Source organism: Engystomops pustulosus, chromosome 2 (assembly GCF_040894005.1).
Source record: "Engystomops pustulosus chromosome 2, aEngPut4.maternal, whole genome shotgun sequence".
Lineage (NCBI taxonomy): Eukaryota > Metazoa > Chordata > Amphibia > Anura > Leptodactylidae > Engystomops > Engystomops pustulosus.
Window position 1 is genome coordinate 168,845,993 of NC_092412.1, and position 23,077 is coordinate 168,869,069.

The 23,077-nt window shown below is 41.8% G+C and overlaps 1 protein-coding gene across 2 annotated transcripts in view; it reads left to right on the forward strand.

Moving 5' to 3' along the window:
• Positions 1-23,077, forward strand: part of CACNA1S (calcium voltage-gated channel subunit alpha1 S) — an 817,957-nt gene that overhangs the window by 552,804 nt on the left and 242,076 nt on the right. For both annotated transcript variants that reach the window (XM_072137243.1, XM_072137244.1), the window contains one exon: positions 8,101-8,184. In XM_072137243.1, the coding sequence (XP_071993344.1) occupies positions 8,101-8,184 (84 nt within the window). The remainder of the gene's footprint in view (positions 1-8,100; positions 8,185-23,077) is intronic.

The following is a 23,077-nucleotide window of genomic DNA, read 5'->3' on the forward strand; positions in this document are numbered from 1 at the left end:
ATAAGCTGCACAGCTACTGGGCAATGACCTCAGGGACGCATTTGATTCACTGCCTATATCCTAATAATACCCTCACAGAAGTATCAATGAAGGGAATGCTGACCACACTGCACAGATCTTTTCAAAAAGGACATTGCTCAATTACTGACTCCTATACATGGCTCAATTCAATCTCTGACCATATAGAAAACCAAATGTGAGAATTTGCGTGGTCTCACAACAGCCTTATAGACTCCCATTATGAGCTATACAATGAGGTACAGCAGCTAAGAGCTAAAATGGCTGATCTAGAAGATAGGTTGCGCTGCAATAACGTTAAAATCAGGGGAATCCCAGAAATAGTGCTGCAGGCAGATCTACTCAACTATGGCAGGTGCTAATTAGAAACATTTTGCCGGATTCTTCAGAACATGATTTAACTATCGACAGGCCGACCGACCAGACCGAAACATCTGTTCCAAGAGATGTACTGGTACAAATCCATTTTTATACTGTGAAAGAGTGACTACTTGAAACCGCAAGAATGATTGGTCAACTGCCAGCTCCATACGCCAACATTGCGTTATTTACTGACCTTTCTGCAATGACTTTACAGCTTAAAAGGCAACTCGCACCTATTACCACCATGGGGTTTCCCTTTACACCTCCTTCTCACTAAGAATGGTGTAACCCACGCTATACCATCAATAGATGAAGGATTTCTACTACTCTGAATATCTCCGAACATCTCCAAAGAAACCTCGAGACAGAATAGAAGATGAATGGCAAACGTTCGACCACCACAACACCCACTATTAATCAGTGGTCAGGTACACTGCAGATGGCGGCTGTGGTCCTTGGCTCACATTGCATCTATACGGTATCTGCTGGACTTTCCCCCAACATAGTCCTTTTTCCAACTATGGCTCAAGCCAGAAATACGGACTCTACCAGGTTGCATAAAGTAACCATTTGTTCAAATTGTTTTTAATATGTTATTTTCACTTGTTTTCCTTGAAGGGTAGATTTATTAGGATAATATGCTTTTTTTACATGTCTAGGGATAAAAGCAAAAGTATCAGCAATTTAGATATAGTTTCCTTCTTTTCTCGCCCCCATGAATGTATGGCTATTAACCCCTTCCTGACTTACGTCGTACTTGGACGTGCATGGAGAGGGCTGGTGGACCAAGCCCTTTCCATAGCCGGTAAGTCTTTGCTGCATATTGCTAGCACCGATAGTGAGTGTTTTCCCGCTGATCTCTGGTGGCTTCCAAAAGATGCCGGCACATAGGCGCCGCTACCTTGCTGTGGATCGCCGCTCCCGGTGACGACATCGGAGATCGGTGACCCGTCGCCATGACAGCCTCAGGTCTTCGGAAGACCTGAGGCTGTTTCGTTTTAACCCATTCATTACAATGTGCTATCAGCCCCTGCGGTCTTGGTCACTTTAGATGCTGAGAAGGCGTTTGACCGTATTAACTGGTTATACGCCTTCTCAACATTCTGAGCCATGGGGTTAGAGGGCAGAATTTTAAACGCTATTGGCACATTATACTCCTCCCCATCAGCCCAGATATTTGCAAACGGTTCATTATCAGATAACTTCTCTATTACCAACGGAACATGGCAAGGCTGCCTCTTTCCCTTTTAATTTTTCTCTTATCAATCGAACCACTAGTTAGAACTCTACCTGCAACTGCTGGCAAATAGGGGGGGAAAACACATACTAAATGCAAATGACATTATTCTTACATTAAAATCTGAAACCTCTCTTAAAACTGCTATGCAGATTATTGATATAGTCAGATCTCATATTATAAACTTAACATTCAAAAATCTCAAGCTTTCCCCATACACATTCCTTGTGACTCCCTCTACTACCTAAAACAAAAATTGAACTTAGATTGGCAAAAAGAATTGGTCCAATATTTAGGAATTCAGGTTACAAATTCCCCAAATACATTATATTCACATAATTATGTCCCGCTCCTGAATTCACTAACCAAAGATTGTAACTGCAAAAAATAGAAATATCGTAGCTATAGGCGGTGTAGTAGCATTTAAAACGAGCGTATTACCAAAGCTCATTTATCTTTGTAGGACCTGACCTATACCCCTTCCCAAATCTTATCTCGACAAAATTCAAACTATGATTTCTCAATTTATCTGGGTGGAGAAAAAACCTTGCATTGCGAAAAACATTATGATTAAACACAAACTGGCAGAGGGGTTAGAACTCGCTGATATTACTGCATATTACTATGCAACTCTCCTATCAGAGGCAGCTAAATGGCACAATGGGGATTATTTACTTACCAAGTCCTGACGCAATCCAGCGGTGCGTTCTCCGAAGAGGATTCGGGTCTTCCGGCGATTCACTAAGGTCATGCGCCCGATGTCCACCAGGTGTCGCTGCTGCGCTGAAGTCCACTGAGGTTCGCCGGAGTTTACCAACCTATCACCGTTGCATGTGAGTGATAGATTTTGCGACACAATTAGTTTTTTAAATTCTGCGTTTTTTCTGAATCTGTCAGGTTTTCCGATGGCCACGCCCCCTTATTTCTGTCGCGTGAAAGCCCCGCGGAATTCGGCGCAAAACAGGAAAAGTTGGGAAACCCGACAAAAGTGCGGCCACGGAGCCCTTAGTAAATGACCCCCATTGTGTCAGTTTTCACGCCATGGATGCAAATAGAAAGTTTTTTCACTATGGGAATAAATATTCGTCAATTGGTTTTAGCAAAAATGGGGCAAATTCGTATGCCACCACAAATCTCTCCAACAGCAATTATTTTATGTTGGAATACTCTACACGATAGATAACAACAACTTTGATTGATTGGAAAGACTTTTCTATCACATTACTTACTTATATATACCCTTCATTACCTGTCAATGATTGGATAGCTAAAAGGATATTGTTTCTAGACGCCTTTATTGAAGACAATGAAATAATGACACATCAAACATTTAATATTAAATATGGCATAAATATCTCAGACTTTCAGTATACCATTATAGAAAGATTTTGTAATAGTATCGTAAATCCTTTTCCATCATATAACAAAAAGCTCATGGATATTGCGTTCTCCTCAACCAAACCTCTTTATTCCGCTATCACGAATAATTAATTTTTTTCATTATCCCACCCTCTAAAAATCTGGATCCTAGACATGGTTATCTCTCAACAAGAATGGTCTAAAACCTTTTCATTAATCCATAAATCTTTGAAAAGTTGCTCACAAGTTTAGGCGGCTCTTAAAACAATACTTAATTGGTATTGTACCCCTGACAAGCTTTGCAACACAGCCCTTTTGCTGGAGGGGCTGTGGAGCTAGAGGAACCCTGTATCATATTTTATGGTCATGCCCTTATCAAGTTCTGCCCCTGTTTACACAACCTCAGGTTCTCTAATGACTGATAAAATTCACAGAGTGAGCTCAAAGAAATCAAACCAAGACATTGTATGGTATAATATCTCAATCTCTGTGAAGTGATGCCATGAAAGGCTAGGCAGATGTGAGAATGCTTTATTTGCATCACAAAGGATTATACAGAACATTCAGTGGGGCAGGATCTGGCCTTGGTTAGTTAAAGATAAGTAGTAATGTCCATAGTTCATTGGACAGTAAATTTTAACATAGGCATTACTGGAACAAAGGCTCTGTTCTCCTTGGCATGGGTGGAATTGTAAATCAGCCAAAGCCCACATTCTTTTTCGTTGCACTGGAGTCTGTTATCAATCTTCATCCAAAATTGAGCATCTTATAACACTTCACACCCCTTGTATATCTAAACTTTGGCATAGAGTATTCCAATTATTAAGTTAATTATTTCACTGCAGGCTTTCTGCAAACCCCAAAGGGGCACTGCTGTTATTAGACTTGCCGTTACGTTATACCAGCAAAATGTTGGCAACCAAAGTTCTTACAATTGCTAAGATTCTGATCACAAGGAGATGGAAATCCTCTTTTATTCCTACACCTGAAGATCTCCTAACTGAAATTAATTAGATACACTCAAATGCAGCGGCAATGGCATATCATTACCCCACAATCCCTTCAAAATATGGCAGCCCTGGATGTCTGCCACATGGGCTGTTGAACTATAATATAACAAATTGACCTCCCCTATTGGTCTGTAAGAAGTTTCTATTTCCAGACTTAAACTGGAAAAAACATCTCCCTGCATGAGTTCTTTGTTTTCTCTTCTTTTTTGTTTTAGTTGATATTTATTTTTGATTATGAATTTGAATATATAATACTAAATGAACAAGCAACTTGTAGAGATAGCCAGTATATATATGCAGCTACTTTATAAGGACATATAACATTAGATATGTAACTTGTGATGTAAGATGTATGCAACCAACTGTTCAAATATTTTGTACAGTCAATAGCCAAAAGTTTTGAGAATGATATAAATGTTAATTTTTACAAAGTGTACTCCATCAGGTTTTATAATGCCATATACTCCAGAATGTTATAAAGAGTGATCAGCTTAACAGCAATTAATTGCATAGTCAATATTTCCATAGAGAATGAACTTTTTCCCCCAAAAAAACCATTTAAACTTCATTGCACGCCTGCCTTAAAAGGAGCAGCTAACATCATTTCAGTGATTGGTCTATTAACACAGGTGTGGGTGTTGATGAGGACAAGGCTGGAGATCAATTTATCATAATTAAGTATCACACCACTGGACACTTTAAAAGGAGGCTGGGGCTTGGCACTATTGTTTCTCTTCTGTTCACCATGGTTATTTCTAAAGAAACGCGTGCAGTCATCATTGCACTGCACAAAACTGGCCTAACAGGGAAGATTATCGCAGCTAGAAAGATTGCACCTCAGTCAACAATCTATCGCATCATCAAGGAATTCAAGGAGAGAGGCTCCATGGCACCCAAGAAGGACCAGCAAGTGCCAGGACCATCTCTTAAATGTGTTTCAGCTTCGGGTTCGGGCTACCAGCAATGCAGAGCTTGCTCAGGAATGGCAGCAGGCAGGTGTGAGTGCATCTGCACGCACTGTGAGGCGGAGACTCTTGGAGCAAGGCCTGGTATCAAGGATGGCAGCAAAGAAGCCATTTCTCTCCGGAAAAAAACATTAGGAACTGACTGATATTCTGCAAAAGATACAGGGAGTGGACTGCTGAGGACTTTGGTAAAGTCATTTTCTCTGATGAATCCCCTTTCCCATTGTTTGGAACATCTGGAAAACAGCTTGTTCGGAGAAGACAAGGTGAGTGATACCACCAGTCTTGCCTCATGCCAACTGTAAAGCATCCAGCAACCATTCATGTGTGGGGTTGCTTCTCAGCCAAAAGAATCGGCTCTCACAGTCTTGCCTAAAAACAGATCCATGAATAAAGAATGGTACCAGAATGTCATCCAAGAGCAACTTCTCCCAACCGTCCAAGAGCAGTTTGTTGATCAACAATGCCTTTTCCAGCATGATGGAGCACCTTACCATAAAGCAAAAGTGTAACTAGATGGCTCAGGGAACAAAACATAGAGATTTTGGGTCCATGGCCTGGAAACTCCCCAGATCTTAATCCCATTGAGAACTTGTGGTTAATCATCAAGAGACAGGTGGACAAACAAAAACCAACAAATTGTGACAAAATGCAAGCATTGATTGTGCAAGAATGGATTGCTATCAGTCAGGATTTGGTCCAGAAGTTGATTGAGAGCATGTCAGGGAGAATTGCAGAGGTTCTGAAGAAGAAGGGTCAACAGTGCAAATATTGACTTGCCTTATTAACTCATTCTATCTGTCAATCAAAGATTTTGTTACTCATAGTATGATTGCGCTTGTATTTCTGTATGTGATAAAAACATGTTACAAACACACATAAAAACCAGAGGGCAACAGATCATGTGAAAATAAAATTTGTGTCATTCTCAAAACTTTTGGCCATGACTGTACTTACTCAGTGTACTGGATTTCATGCTATAATTTTTTTTTTAATCAATAAAAAAACTATTGAAACAGAAATTTGCATTCTTTTGAAAGTACTCAGTTGATATATTTGGTGTTGCACAACCAAGTAAGTTGATATGCTGAAGTGGTGTAATTTTTCCACCATTGCGTGACTTTAGAGTTTCTCACCAAAAAAAAGCAAAAACAATGTCTGCTCAAAAATTTGAAAAAAAACTCCCTCTTGGAGTGTAAATGTAGATTGTTACTACATTAGTTAGTTCTTCTGGCAGCACATGGCAGCCATAAAGGAAACGGCTACGAGCAGCTGAGAGAGGGGGTGTGTCTCACATGTATAATCTCACTCCGTATTCAGCCCAATGCGGACGGGACGTGCCTAGCAAGGGCCATCTGAGTCACTGATAACAGGGAAAAGGCTGCAGAATAAAAGAGGAAGGAGAAATATTTGGGTAAATAATCCCATTGCAAAAGGGTTTAAAATTATATGCCCTACAACAGTGGTCCCCAAACTGCGGCCCGCGGACCGTTTTAATCCGGCCCCCGCCACATCCAGCTCTCAGAGCGCCCCCGGCGGGTTGCGGCAGTCGGGAAGGAGCCTCCGTCCGTTCGGACAGGAAGCTCCTGCCCGTCACTGAATAGTGCTCGATGCGGTCGATGTGGCCGCTCGAGCACTATTATTGCAGGTGGAGCGATGTGCCCGGAAGACAACCCCGGCGCACATCATCACGCGCCCGCGCACCCCTTCCTGCCCGGCAGCAGCCCGAAGAATGAGGACGCGGGAGCCGCTGCCAGAGGTGAGTATAGTTTTTTTTTTTTTTTAACTAGCAGCAAATACATTGTGGCGCCCGGGGGCATCATAGAAAATAATTAACGATGGAGGGGGCATCATACAAAATAATTAATGATGGAGGGGGCATCATACAAAATAATTAATGATGGAGGGGCAGTATGGAAAATAATTAATGATGGAGGGGGCATCAGCAAATAATTAATGATGGAGGGGGCATCAGCAAATAATTAATGATGGAGGGGGCATCAGAAAATAATTAATGATGGAGGGGGCATCAGAAAATTAATGATGGAGGGGGCATCAAAAAATAACTAATGATGGAGGGGACATCAGAAAATAATTAATGATGGAGGAGGCATCATACAAAATAATTAATGATGGAGGGGGCATCATACAAAATAATTAATGATGGAGGGGGCATCATACAAAATAATTAATGATGGAAGGGGCATCATACAAAATAATTAATGATGGAGGGGGCATCATACAAAATAATTAATGATGGAGGGGGCATCAGAAAATAATTAATGATGGAGGGGGCATTAAAAAATAATTAAAGATGGAGGGGGCATCAAAAAATAATTAATGATGGAGGGGGCATCAAAAAATAATTAATGATGGAGGGGGCATCAAAAAATAATTAATGATGGAGGGGGCATCAGAAAATAATTAATGATGGAGGGGGCATCAGAAAATTATTAATGATGGAGGGGGCATCAAAAAATAATTAATTAAGAATGGGCATCAGAAAATAATTAATGGGGGGGGGCAGCGTATGAAATAATTATGAGGGGCAGTCTAGTAATTAATGGGGGGGCAGCATTATTCAATAATTAATGGAGAGGGGTCCCCATATATTTCAAAATTAATTGACCCAATTAATTAATTGATTGGGCCAATATATAAAATAGTTAACGAGGGGGTGCAGTATATTAAATAATTAATTGAGGGGGGCCCAGTGTATTACGGATGCGGTCACATGTACCGCTATTTATTTTTAAACTTTAGTCCGGCCCTCCGACGGTCTGAGAGGGACAGTGAACAGCATCCTATGTAAAAAGTTTGGGGACCCCTGCCCTACAACATATCAAAAGTTTTTTTTTTAATGGAGGCTACTCTTTAAATCACAGATGACCCATTAGACCTATTGAAAGTGCATTTGCTATGTGTGCATTAAGGTAAGGCCAGAATAATTTCTCCTCATTAGCCCTAGGAACTGTAATTGGATGTTTCTTGTTGGCAGGGTGTAATTTTTAAATAGTTGTTGAAGTTAAAGCTCTCAGTGTTAAATATTGTATTGCATATTGTTTATATACTACTACTATATACAACTATAAAACTTACCTGGGAAATTATTATTGTATTTTATTTTAATAAGTGTCTCTTTTTTCAGGGTTACTTCGGGGACCCCTGGAATGTATTTGATTTCCTTATTGTTATAGGCAGTATAATTGATGTTATCCTGAGTGAACTTGATGTAAGTAACTTCTTCAAAATCTAACCTAACTTGCTCTAACATATTTAGCTTTCAATTTAAGGACACAATCCTGGTATATTAGTACTACTCATATGCTCTCCTCAGGCAAATTTGCTTATTTATAAACAAGCACTATTCTGGGTTATAATAAAAGCAGTTCCTAGCCCATGCAGACATGTCGAGCATGTGAGTAGTGCTAGTCTATGAGCATTCAATCTTAGGGTGGATGTCTTTTAAGTGTACCATTGAATACAACCCATTTAAAATTTAAACACATCAAAATATTTTATAGGTATGTATAGTATGAAAGTACTTTTTTAAAGTGTCTTCTATACCTCTGTATGGATTTTGCCATCAGCTGGCATGCCGGAGAACGGTCATATCTCTCCTTTAAAATACCACGGTTCAGGGGATATGACCATTTAAAGTAAGCCACTGTCTATATTACTGAAGATCAAAATTGGAGAACAATGTATTAACACTTGATCTACTGAAGGATTTTTTTGGTAAGGGGTACTCCATCATGCAATTACAATAGTGTTTTACCAAATAACTAAAGTATATCAACATAAAACCTTTATTTTGCAAAAAAAAGTGCTGATTATAATTAAAGAACAGAAATGACTGTAGCACAGAGCAAGATTATAACTAAATTTAGGAGGTGTACAGTCCTTTGCTTTGAAAGACTTCAGCACATCTGCGGTCAAATGACTAGTCTCTCACATTGATCTTGTGCCCTTTTGATCTACACTTCTTCCACAGTTCTGCGACTGTTGTGGGTTACTAAGGGTTTTCTTTTGGGTTTAAATCAGAACTCTGGACTGGCCACTTCATTCTATCAATGTTTTCTGTTTCAAGGAAATGCTTACCCATTTTGCTGAGTGACCGGGAATATTATACTGCATGAAAATTGCTGGCTGGTTGAGTAAAGAATTCAAGGAAGGAACCACGTTGTTGAAGAAGGTTCTAATACCCACCTTCATTTATTCAGCCATGTAACAGAATGAGAGGTCCAATTTTGGCTACAGAAAACTACCTTTCACTGACTTCTTTACACACTTTGGTTTAGTCTTTCTCTAGTTTACTGATGAACATATTTCCTATGAGACCCAAAGAAATAAAATTTGCTTTCAAAACTAAAATGAACATTGAAATACGCCCCCCCTGTCCGCACAAAATGTTCCTCAGCAAAGATGATTCTAGCTGTCAGTCCAAAAGCTCTTAAGCATCAATACACTGTATGATGAGACTAAGCCTTACCTTGTTTAGTGCTAAACTAAGCAATTCCAGTGGTTGTGTTGAAAAGATTACCAGTGGAGATTCTCTGCATTATTCTGTCCTCGCTTGCTTTTGAATTTGTGGTTTGAGGGTGACAAGCCTTCTTGGGGAACTTGAATGAGTTTGTGATGTTGTAAAAATGCAATATTCTAGAAATTACAGACTTGGAATGAGCAGAGTCTGTATGAATCGGCAGAATCGGCATGAATATGGCCGATGGGTTCAACCCTTTTGGCCTTCAACTGGACAACCTTCTGCCAGAGGGTTTTTAACGCCACATAATTTTTGCCATGTTTGTTCAAACTGCAAAGTTAGGCTGCCAGTTAACTTGTCTCAGAACCCGCATTGACTTTGGCTGTTAGCAGGTGCGGGTCCAAAGTCTGCAAAGACTTTTTTTGTTTTACAGTTCGTTTTGGTCCATGGTAATTACGGAAGCAGGACGAGATGTTTTGTATATCAAAACAACTGACACAAAACAGAGAATTAATTTACAATGTTCATTTCAGTTAATTTGTTATATACAGGCAGTCCCCGGGTTACTTACAAGATAGGTTCTGTAGGTTTGTTCTTAAGTTGAATTTGTTTGTAAGTCAGAACTGTATATTTTCTAATTGTAACCCCAGCCAGAATGTTTTGGTCTCTGTGACTATTGGATTTTAAAAATGTTGGATTGTCATAAGAACCAGGATTAACACAAATGTTTAATTACAGACACCTCAGATAACTGTTACAGCTGTTTGTTGTAGCCTAGGGCTAAAGTACAGTAAATTACCAAAATCCAGAGGACTGTTTGTAACTAGGGGTCGTCTGTAAGTCAGGTGTTCTTAAGCAGGGGACTGCCTGTGCACTATACAGTACATTAAAAAAAAATAGTTTTTTTTCACTCTTTGTCAATTTAACCCCTTCCAGACATGTGACGTAATAGTACATCACATGTCGGGTGCATGGAGAGGGCTCAGGAGCTAGCACCGATCGCGGGTGTTAACTGGCCTTAAAAAAAATGGCAGCGCACGGGCGCCGCCATCTTGGCGAGGATCGCCGCCCCTGTGACAATATCAAGGGGGGGGTCGATGGGTCGCCATGACAGCCTCGGGTATTGTAATGAATGAGGAGGAAAATCCCTATATACTACCATACTGTACTACGGCAGTATATGGTAGGTAGGATGGATCAGACAACCTAGGGTTAAAGTATCCTAGGTCAAAAGAACCGGGACTAGAAATCCCTAAGTATATTGGTTTATGTCCCCTAACCAAAATCAAAAACACCAACTAACTGTATTGGGGATCATTAAAACATATATAACTTTATTAGAATGCTTATTAAAATATAGACTTAATTATGTGGAAGCCCAATAGATAGTTTTCCCCTAATACAGGCTAAGAGTTGGGGAAGACCCCTGGTGGTGGCAACTAGTCAGTACACTTTAAAGGATCATAAGCTCCATCTGAGAAGAGAAGACTCCACAGAGCCAGAAGGTATTATACCAATTAATGTACGGTAACACTAGTTACCAATATTTCTAACCCAGGGTAGTGTCCCCAAGTCCACTAAAGTGCAATTTATAGAACCATAACTACACCTTGTAAGGTTCTAACAAAAGGAATAAAACACCAGATAGTCACTATATGTCTGTCGTATTGTTGGATCAATGACTGACCTATATAGTAAGATTTTAATAATACAGTAAACACCTAACGTGTTTCCCTGCTGCTTTTTACCGCACCAGTTCATTAGAGGTGACTTCAGAAATGGAATATATTGTAGTGTCTACAGAATAACATTTGGAGGGTAACCAACCCCTGTTTGGCATAGACTTATGCTCAAAGAGTCATATGCCCCCATATGAGGTCTAAATCTAATCACCAGACCCCTATAATATTCTGGCTTATGAAAGATAGGACACTATGTTGCGTTGGAGTTAGCTATTCATTTATGTTAGTGCTTGATTTTTCTTTTCGACTCGTGGGCTTAAACATATCAATAGTCCAGTTTCAAGTTGATGCTATCTAGAAATTAGTAGCGGCTATCTAGAGCTCTCTAAGGACACCATTCAAACATACTCTCACTGTTTCTCTTCTGGTGCCTTCGTCATCTTAGAGCCTTACAATCAGTCAGCAGTAGACAATCATGCATCATTCTACATATGGTAATCTCACAGGAACGATATACTGAGCCAATGTCTTTGGCATGAGCTACTATGCTGACTAGACCGATCACTTCACACACTAAAGCTAGCTCCTATCAGTAGGATGCTGGCACTGTTATGGCCGCCATAACAGTATATCGTTCCTGTGAGATTACCATATGTAGAATGTTGCAACGCCACAGCCTACCTGAGTATTGTTGCTGACCATGTCCATCCCTTTATGACCACAATGTACCCAACATCTGATGGCTACTTTCAGCTGGATAATGCACCATGTCATATAGCTGGAATCATCTCAGACTGGTTTCTTGAACATGACAATGAGTTCACTGTACTCAAATGGCCTCTACAGTCACCAGATCTCAATCCAATAGAGCATCTTTGGGATGTGGTGGAATGGGAGATTCGCATCATGGATGTGCAGCCGACAAATCTGTGGCAACTGTGTGATGCCATCATGTCAATATGGACCAAAATCTCTGAGGAATGCTTCCAGCACCTTGTTGAATCTATGTCATGAAGAATTGAGGCAGTTCTGAAGGCAAAAGGGGGTCCAACCCTTTACTAGCATGGTATACCTAATAAAGTGGCCGGTGAGTGTAGGTCAGTCGTTGATCCAACAATACGACAGATATATAGTGACTATCTTTAGTTTTATTCCTTTTGTTAGAACCTTACAAGGTGTAGTTATGGTTCTATAAATTGCACTTTAGTGGACTTGGGGACACTACCCTGGGTTAGAAATATTGGTAACTAGTGTTACCGTACATTCATTGGTATAATACCTTCAGGCTCTGTGGAGTCTTCTCTTCTCAGATGGAGCTTATGATCCTTTAAAGTGTACTGTCTAGTTGCCACTAGTTGGGTCTTCCCCAACTCTTAGCCTGTATTAGGGGAAAACTATCTATTGGGCTTCCACATATTTAAGCCTATATTTTAATAAGCATTCTAATAAAGTTATATATGTTTTAATGATCCCCGATACAGTTAGTATCCTAGGTGTCTGAAAAATAGTAAAAATAAAAATAAAAAAAGTTTACAAAAAATTCAGTAAAAAGTGATTAAAAGTTTGTACAGTCCTAAAAATGGTAGCACTGAAATCATCATCAAAAGTTGCAAAAAAATGACACCACCCACAGCTCCGTACTCAGAAGTAAGTTATCAGCGCCAGAAGATGGCAAAATAATTTTCTTTTTTTGTACAGGAGGTTTGAATTTTTGTAAGTGTATGAAAATATTATAAAACCTATACAAAATTGGTATCCCCGTAATCATTCTGACCCAAAGAATAAAGTACATATGTCTTTTGGTGGGCTACATTGAAATCCGTAAAATCCAAGCCCACAAGAAAACGTTGCAAATGCATGTTTTCCCCAATTTCACTGCATTTGGAATTTTTTTCCAGCTTCACAGTACACGGCATCATTATACCACCATTTTGAAGTGCAATTTGTACAATAGTGCAATTTAGAAAACAAGCCATAACACAGCTCTGTACATGGGAAAATATAAAAGTTATAGATTTTTTTTTATATTATTTTTGTTTTAATTTTGTTTTTTAACCCCTTCCCGACATTTGACGTACTATTACTATTACTGAATGGAGCCGGGGCCAGAAGCTGCGAGTGTCGGCTATATATTATAGCCGACACCCTCCTCTAACACCCGCTGACCGCGGCGTGCTAGGGGCATTTAACTGGATTCGGACCCCCCGCGGCACTTACCGGGGGGGGGTCCTGCTGCTCTGATCGCAGCCCCGGGACTGCCGGTGCCCGGGGCTGCGCGATCTTCATCTGGGTGCCGGGTCCTGCCTCCTGCCTTCTGCGCAGCATGCTCAGTGTGTCACATAACACAGTGTAATACATCTGTATTACACTGTATTAGGTGAAGAATAGCTTGAACAAGTGATCAGAGGCTGTAATTAACACAAGAAAAATTCTTAAGCCCTAATTATTGCAGAAGCAATTTGTTAGACAATAGCTCATCTCTACATATTGTGGCTAAAGGGATCGGTGCATCATTTACAAATTACATCTTTTAATGCCCTGATCCCTAATTTATTCCGCCATGGCAGATGTAAGTTTAGACCTATCTCCTGCAGAAATTCCAATTTAATGTCTCCCAGCTTAATATGTATTCATAGACTCTCTTTAGTTTTTTTTATTCCAAATATGTAAAAGGTCCCTTGTAGTTCTTAGGAAATGTTCCATCCTTAATGAGGCTATATATTTTAATATGATAGCCCCTTTCACCGTGAATGGACCAATTTCTGCATCTACTATTTTGGTCCAGGAATGATTTATTATCCCAAAAACACTTCAGCTGCTCAATAATAACTGCTTTATGATATAATATAATATAATATCAGGGACTCCCATCCCACCTTTTTCTTTTGAAGTATTCATTATCTTCCTCTGTATCCGCGACGCCTTGCCTGCCCATATAAATTTATAAATCAAATTTTGTACACGTCTCCAATATTCCTGTGACTTTTTTGCATTCACTTTGAAAAGGGAAATCTCAGCATACTCATGCAGCACCTCCCTCAATTTCAGTAGTGATTTCATTGGCTCTTGTCACGTAATAATCATATCGTCTGCATATAACCCAATAGTGTTCATTACCGCTATGGTAATAATTCTCTTAATATCCTCATCCAATCTAATAGTTTGCGCAAGTGACTCAATATATAAATTAAAGATTAGCGGTGACAGGGGGCAACCCTACCGAGTACCATTTGTAAGATAAAACTTACTCGAGTGAAGCCCTGCATTTGTTACTGTCGAGACATCATTGCCCTCAAATAACACCCACTAAATCCAAAATTTTCCAAAGACGCATAGAGGAATCCCCAGGGCACCCTATCAAACACTTTCTCGGCGTCTAGTGATATGGGTGTCCCTTGTTTGCTTCCCTCTAATAAAACCATGGAGGTAAAATAACTTGTAAATGACACCTGCGCACATCGTTGGTTAGGACTGTGTACCTGGATCCTGACCTCTATATGCACCGTGGTAATAGATGGCGCGTGCACACGATACTTACCCAGGACGTGGGCCTGATTCCCTGTTTGTGGGGCACGCAACACAGTATGTGCGCCTGTCCTTTGCTTTTCTGGCGCATTTACACGTGTAAATCCACACTGTGTGTCACGATACTGGTGATATATTGCTGGAATCCAATAGCAGGGACTAGACAGGACACTGAAAGCACCAAGGGTGGACACAGGAGGTGCAGCGAGCAGACTGGGAAACAGTAGTACTACAACAGGCAGGTAATCAGAACTTGCAAAAGCCAGGAGAACAATCTGGGAGGAGTAGTTCAGCAAGCAGAAGGGAGGAACAATCCGGAGAAGGAGTACCAAGCAAGAGGACTGTCCAAGCAGGAGCTATACACAATACTCAAGCAATGTCTACTGAGCAGGACAGGAAATATATACAAAACAGGAAGTAAGATGGCACCCGGTTGAGACAACATCCACCATCTTAACTGAGGGCAAACTTGAGGGCAAGGCAAACTAAATGGGGAAAGGCAGACCATGCCTGACATTACTCCCACCTCAACAGCGGCCTCTGGACGGCACTTGATTCGGCCTATTAGGATGTCTTTGATGAAACTGTTTGATCAGTCTAGGAGCATTAACATTATTCACAGGTTCCCAGGAATTCTCTTCAGGTCCATAACCTTGCCACTTAATAAGATACTGTAGGCGGTTCCTAAAAATTCTTGAGTCCAAGATTTTCTCCACCACAAACTGTTCTTCTCCGTCTATCTCCACAGTATTCGGAGGAGGAAGTTCACGTTCCGGAAAAGGATTGGGTATGACAGGCTTTAAAAGAGATACATGGAAAACAGGATGAATCTTCATAAATTGCGGGAGTTTGAGTCGAACAGCTACTGGACTAATTATCCCCATAATCTTGTAAGGTCCGACAAATTTCTGTCCCAGTTTTGATGAAGGAACCTTAAGTTTCAGATTTCTGGTGGACAGCCATACCTTATCCCCAATCTTAAAAACTGGTGCTGGTCTACGGTGCTTATCTGCAGTCTTCTTGTAATTGTCTTGGGCGGTCTCTAGTGTTCTTTTCAATAATTCCAAATTTTGCTGTAGCATAGAAATCCTTTCCTCTACCGCAGGAATAGATGCCATGGTGGGAAATTTTGGAAGGATATTTGGATGATAGCCTACATTTGCAAAAAAGGGAGTTTGTTTGGTGGAAGCGTTTTGAGTGTTGTTATAGGAAAACTCAGCAATTGGGAGCAGATCTATCCAGTCATCTTGCAAATGGCAAATATAACACCGGAGATACTGTTCAAGAGTCTGATTTGTGCGTTCCGTCTGCCCGTTAGACTGAGGATGAAATGCGGTTGATAAATTGATTCTGATATCAAGTGCCTTGCAAAAACTTCGCCAAAATTTTGATGTAAATTGCACTCCACGATCCGAGACAACTTCATCAGGGACTCCATGAAGACGGAACACATTATGGACTACTAAATCAGCGGTGTGTTTCGCAGAAGGTAGACCCGTACATGGAATGAAATGTGCAGCTTTGGTGAGCCGGTCCACTACTACCAGGATAGTATCTTTACCTTTAGAAGGGGGTAGATCTACAATGAAGTCCATAGATATAGAACCCCAGGGACGAGAGGGGACTGCCAAAGGCTGTAATAAGCCTGTGGGTGAGGAACGTGGTGTCTTGCATCTGGCGCAAATATCACAGGACTTGACATATTTTCTTACATCCCCTTTAAAACTGGGCCACCAGAAGAAACGGGCTAAGAATTCTTGGGTCTTCTGTACTCCTCTGTGACCAGCTAATTTTGAATCGTGGACTAATTGTAGAATCTTTAATCTTACTGTTTCGGGTACATACAGCTGTTGCCCATGAGTCCACATCTTGTTTTTAAGCATTAAATGTAAGTCATCTGGTGGTCGAGATAACAAAGTGTCGGTGTCATAGGCTACTCGTATTTCTTCAAGCAAGTCTTTATTATGAATTACTCCAACAAAATTAGATTCAGGAAGGATGGTCTTTGGTGGAACTGTAGAAGAGTCATTGGAGAATATTCTGGACAAAGCATCAGCTTTACCATTACGGGAACCAGGCCTATATGAGATCACAAAATTAAATTGATTGAGAAACAGACTCCAACGAGCTTGACGAGGGGACAAACACTTGGCAGATCTCATGAATTCCAAGTTACAGGTGGTCAGTTAGAACTATTATTTGCTGTGAGGCTCCCTGAAGAAGATGTCTCCATTCCTTAAAGGCTGCAATGATGGCTAGCAATTCTTTGTTCCCCACATCATAATTCTTTTCAGCAGGTGATAAGCGTTGGGAAAAATAAGCACAGGGGTGCAATAAGCTTTTCTCTCCTCTTCTCTGTGACAGAATAGCTCCTATGGCGCAGTCTGAAGCATCTACTTCTATGATGAAAGCAAGTTCTGGATCGGGATGAACTAATATAGGAGCTGTCGTAAATTTGGATTTTAGCCGAGAAAAGGATTCCTGTGCTTCAAAAGACCATGTAAAAACGTTCTTTTTCTTAGTCAGCTGTGTGATAGGGGCGATTACTTCTGAGAAATTTTTAATAAAACGTCTATAAAAATTGGCAAAACCTATAAAACGTTGTACGTCCTTCAAGTTCTTAGGAGTAGGCCAGTCAATAATTGCTTTGATCTTGCTGGGGTCCATCTGTAATCCGTGAGGCGAAATTATGTAGCCGAGGAATTGGATCTCAGTCTGATGGAATTCACATTTTTCAATCTTAATGTAGAGATGATTTTTTCTTAATCTTTCTAAAATGAGCATCACATGACGTTGATGTTCTTCCACCGAGTTGGAAAAGATCAAGATATCGTCTAGGTAGATAACTACAAACTGGTCCAGAAGATCTCTGAAAATATCATTGACAAGATGTTGGAAGGTGGCTGGGGCATTACATAAGCCAAAGGGCATAACGAGATATTCAAAGTGTCCATAACGTGATCTGAAAGCTGTCTTCCATTCATCCCCGGGTCTTATGCGGACTAAATTATAGGCACCACGTAGGTCTAATTTGGTGAAGATTTTAGCATGTCGTACTCTCTCTAGAAGCTCGGGGATCAGTGGTAACGGATAACGGTTTTTAATAGTAATTTTATTTAGCTCACGGTAGTCGATGCACGGTCTTAGTGAGCCATCTTTTTTCTTTACAAAGAATATGGGAGCCCCTGCTGGCGAGGAAGATGGACGGATGAACCCTTTAGCTCGATTCTCTTCTATATAGTCCTTAAGGGCCTGTAGTTCTGGGCCTGCCAAAGGGTAGATGTTTCCAAAAGGTATAGATGCACCAGGAAGCAACTCTATGGGGCAATCATATGGTCGATGTGGAGGGAGTTTATCTGCATTTTGTTTGTCACAGACATCTGCAAATTCCTTGTATACAGGAGGTAATTCTTTTGTCTTGACATCCTGTACTGACTTCTCACGACTTTGTTCAGACTGGTGTGCCAGAGGAGAATCACCTGTTGGGAAACATACTTCCTTAGTTTCCCAGTTGATAACAGGATTCTGTGCCTGTAACCAGGGCAAACCTAGGATAACCGGAAAATGTGGAGATGAAATCAATAGGAATGGTAGAACTTCACGGTGATGGGGTGTTATAATGACTTCAAGTGGCTCTGTTTCTTGATCCACTGGCCCTGAACTCAGTGGAGAACCATCCACAGTCTCCATTACCATGGGTGAAAGTTTTTTACAACACTTTACCCCATGCTTCAAAGCAAAAGAGAGGTCCATGAAGTTGCCACTAGCTCCGGAATCCACCATAGCAGAGGTGGGTATCCACTGAGAATTAATCAGAAGCTTGATTCGCAGAAAACAATGGGAGTCTTTATTCTCTTTCTTAATATGAGGAGCCACTGAAGAAATGGAATGGATTACTGTATTCTCAGGTAATTCAGCTTCAGAAGCAGTTGATTCCACCTCAGAAAAGTCAGGATCCGCAAGGGCTGCTACAAACTTCCGTGGGCGGCTAGGGCAGTTGATAAGGAAGTGGTCAGACTTCCCACAGTAAAGGCACAAGTTCTCCCGCAGCCTACGCTCCCTTCGGTCACTGCTTTCCCTTCGAGATACGGAATCTACTTGCATAGGCTCACTCACTGGTTCCCGGGAAATTTTCCTTTGGGGTTCCCTGGAGATAGAGACAGGGAGAGAGGAAGGTTGATTAATATCATGATTCCAGGTAGCCCATCTCTCTTGTCTTCGTTCAGACAGTCGGGTGTCAATTCGAATGCAATGGTTAATAAAGGCATCCAATTCTACGGGGGCCTCTGCACGAGCAAGTTCATCTTTTAAGGAGCTAGATAGCCCTTTTCTGAAAAAAGATAATTTTGCTGCATCATTCCAATCAGTGTCGATAGCCCACCTCTTGAAATCCATTGCATATTCAGTGACTGGGCGTCTGCCCTGGCGTAAGGCTAGTAATGATGCTTCAGCTGTGGCAGCACGATTGGGGTCATCAAACATCTGACTCATGGCATCGATGAAGTACTCTAAGTTGTTCAGCCGGGCATCTTCAGTCTCAATTAATGGATTTGCCCAAGCGATGGCTTTATGTGTCAACAACATAATTATACACAAGACTTTAGATTTGTCCGTAGGAAACAGAGTAGGATTTGCAGCGAAGTATAAGCGACACTGGTTGAGGAATCCCCGGAATTTGTCGCGGTCTCCACCAAATCTGAATGGTGGCAATTTAGGCACTGTTGTAGCTGCTGGGATCTGTGGTGTAGTCTGATTCTCCAAATGGGCTATCCGATCAGACAGCGTCTGCACAGTATTGCGTAGATCTTGAATTGCTTGTCCATAAACCTGGGTGTTGTGATTGGACTGTCCTTTAAAGGCATCATATGCATTTTTGAAAGTCTGCATCTCAGTATGCATATTAGTCACAGTAGTTTGGAGTTGTTTAATATGAACCTCCAAGTTTCCAGTCCCGGCGGACTCCATCTTTAGGGCTTGAGTATCCTGTCACGATACTGGTGATATATTGCTGGAATCCAATAGCAGGGACTAGACAGGACACTGAAAGCACCAAGGGTGGACACAGGAGGTGCAGCGAGCAGACTGGGAAACAGTAGTACTACAACAGGCAGGTAATCAGAACTTGCAAAAGCCAGGAGAACAATCTGGGAGGAGTAGTTCAGCAAGCAGAAGGGAGGAACAATCCGGAGAAGGAGTACCAAGCAAGAGGACTGTCCAAGCAGGAGCTATACACAATACTCAAGCAATGTCTACTGAGCAGGACAGGAAATATATACAAAACAGGAAGTAAGATGGCACCCGGTTGAGACAACATCCACCATCTTAACTGAGGGCAAACTTGAGGGCAAGGCAAACTAAATGGGGAAAGGCAGACCATGCCTGACACTGTGCCAGAGGGGCGCATGCGCAATGGCCTCCGGAGGACGCCAGCATTGTGTATAAGAAGCATCTTAGGCAATGGGAAAGGTACGTCCATATCTATACCGTCTGGGCGTCCTGAGGGTCCTCATACATCTAAGTTAAGTACCCCTATCTTGCTGTTGGTACTACTGGCTAAAGGGCATGTGCACTGAACCTGGCTCAGTATGATATGTTTTGGAATCTGTTTGGGCAAGTGCAATGTCTTTATTGATTGGTGATATTCCAATGCATGGATTGGGAACATGTGTATATCCATGTCCTTATGAACTATATCTATTGGCACCAGTCATAAATGAATTGTTTACATCGACTATCATGGAATAAGAATTGTGTACGGCACTAATCACAAATTTTCTGTGCACAATTTGATAGGCCTTGGGATGTGTGCAATCTAGAAGTTAGAATATTTATTGTCATACTGATACAACTTCTGGCAAGTACAACATATAAGTGTATGTCTGTTTCAGCATACCCAGGGTGTAGTATTTGGGACTGACGCTTTTATATCCATCGAGTATATAAATCTTCTTGGTGATATATCAAGTCACATTATAGGCATCCTGGCTGTGTGCAACTTGAGTTTCAATTGTGAAAGTTGTGTAGTACATGACATTATTAGGAACTCATAAGACGGTATCACAATTAATTTGGTGTGTATGAGTATTCTTATAGATTTTTATCTGGGACTCAAACCCCTAACATTGTAAAGGTGATTTTCAAATTATAGAGTCTTTGTATTCCAGCTTGGAATGGAGTAAACCAGGAAAGACACACTGTCCTTTCTGAAGGACAAGCAGCTCAAGACTGCTTTATTCTCTCTGGCACTGAAACTCTTATCTGGAAAGTCATAACACACTCTCCAAGAGGCGGGCAAGTACACAAGCAGGAAATACTATTGGGTGGTTTGACCCTGGAAATTCAACACTATAAAAAAATGTCACATAAACAAAATGTCCAGATGTTCACCTGGATACCTTCCTCTAGGTGGTGCTAGCAAGCACTAAGTCTTTGTGTGCTGAGGGGCGAACCCCACCCAAAATTTAGTTTTCACTACACAAAGTTATGTGAAATGAATGCTGAGTCTTTAAAATGTCTGACAGTAAGTAAGATGGCATTCAAGACCAGTGTGATATCCTTAACATTTTCAGTCTTGCATGGCCTGTAACTTTTCAAGCTCCAGGTACCCACAGGTAGGCTAAACCCTTACCTGCTGGACTTGTTAACTCTTCACCAGATCCCCTGGAGGCCAGTCACTCGGGGGTTACAGGCCTGCATACTCAAATTACATAATTGTGTTTCTATAGTTTATGGGTTTATTAACAGGCTGGTTCTTCAACAAGACGGTATCCTCCACACCGGCACTTCTCCTGTCATGGTTCTTACCGCCTGGACGGCCATCTTGGACATGGTGAACTTGATGAGGGGGACCACACAACATGCAATAAGGGACGAGAGCAAAATCACAATCCCCAATATCACCCCCACCTAAAGGAAACCCTTCCAATCCCCCAACTACAAAGTGAAGGACAAAGTGTCCACCCCAGAGTTTCTCTTGAGTTCCCTGGACATTCCTTCAAACTCTTCAAGTGCATGGGTAATGGATCCATAGGGGGCGATATCATCCGGGATGTACATGCAAGAAGCCACTCCAACCATCATACAGACTCCTCCCTTCTCAGCAAGGTTCATGTCCAAAGCCATGCGGTTCTGGAAAGCATCTCCGATATAATTCACAAATCTTTCCCTCTAGCTTAACAGACGTGGCGCTGGTCAGCAGGACGTGGAAAGGACCGTCGAAGCAAGGCTCCAGACTCTCTCTCTAGTCTCCAGGCTTCAGGTTATGCATCCTGAGGTCTCTGTCTGGATCTGAAAAAGGAATCAGAAACACTTTTGCTGACCTTTTCCATGGCCTGGCTCAACTGTGGCTTGTTCCACCTTGTTTCCTGCCATCAGCTATAGGGTCTATGGGAAGTAGAGGCCTAGTCTGGGTGCACAGCCAAATAGTACTTCAAAGGGGGACAATCCCATCTTTCTGTTAAGGGTGGTCCTAACTGAATGGTGGGCAGCAGGAAAGCACTCGTGCCACGGTTTCCCTGCTTCCATGGCCTCCTGGATCTCTAACTTAAGAGTGCCGTTTAGTCTCTCAAACCCATCACTAACTTGGGAAGGTGCAGGGCCTGTTCTACACCCAGGAGGGACAAGGTTTAGTCTTTACCTGTCCAGTGAAGTGGGTTCTGCGACCGGACTCTATGGTCTCTGGAAGTCCAAACCTGCAGAAAAATCTCACTCACCAACTTTTTGGCTGCAGCTCTGGCAGTAGCCTTGGTCATGGGAGAAGCTTCTGGCCACCCTGGAAAGAGATCAATGCACACAAGCACGTACTCCTACATACCACTTATTGGTAGCTGGATAAAATCCATCTGCAGTCTTTGGAAGGGATACAGCAGCTTAGGTGTCACCATCTGTGGGGTCTTTACCACCTTACCCGGGTTGTGGCGGGCACAGACTATACAGGCTTTCATTAGTCTAGTGACAAGGGTAGTAATGCCCGGGGCAAACCACTTGCGGTTTATGAGCACTAGCATGGCCATTTTGGATATGTGTGTGTGTCCGTGGGCTACTTGACTTACTGTCGAGTGCAGGGCTCCGGGCAAGCACACCCTTTCTCCCAGCATCCAGGTCCCATCGGCATCTGGGCTCCAGCTTTCCTCCACACTTCCTTCACTTCTGATGACTCTCGGGCCACCAGGGACTGGAACACCTGTGGATCAAACTTTTAGCTCAGAACTCACCGCTGAGACTTCAGGTCTCTGGGCTCCATCTGTGCAGCTGCCTTTGCCATCCTGTCGGCCACATACTTGCCCTTGGCTTGCGGAGTTACCAAATTGTGTGCGCTTTTACTTTTACTATCCCCACCTCTTGTGGAAGTAATAGAGCATCCATGAGCTCTTTAACCTGCGTGCCATGCTTAAAGGGGGTCCCTGCAAAGGTGAGGAAATCTCTAGCCTTCCATA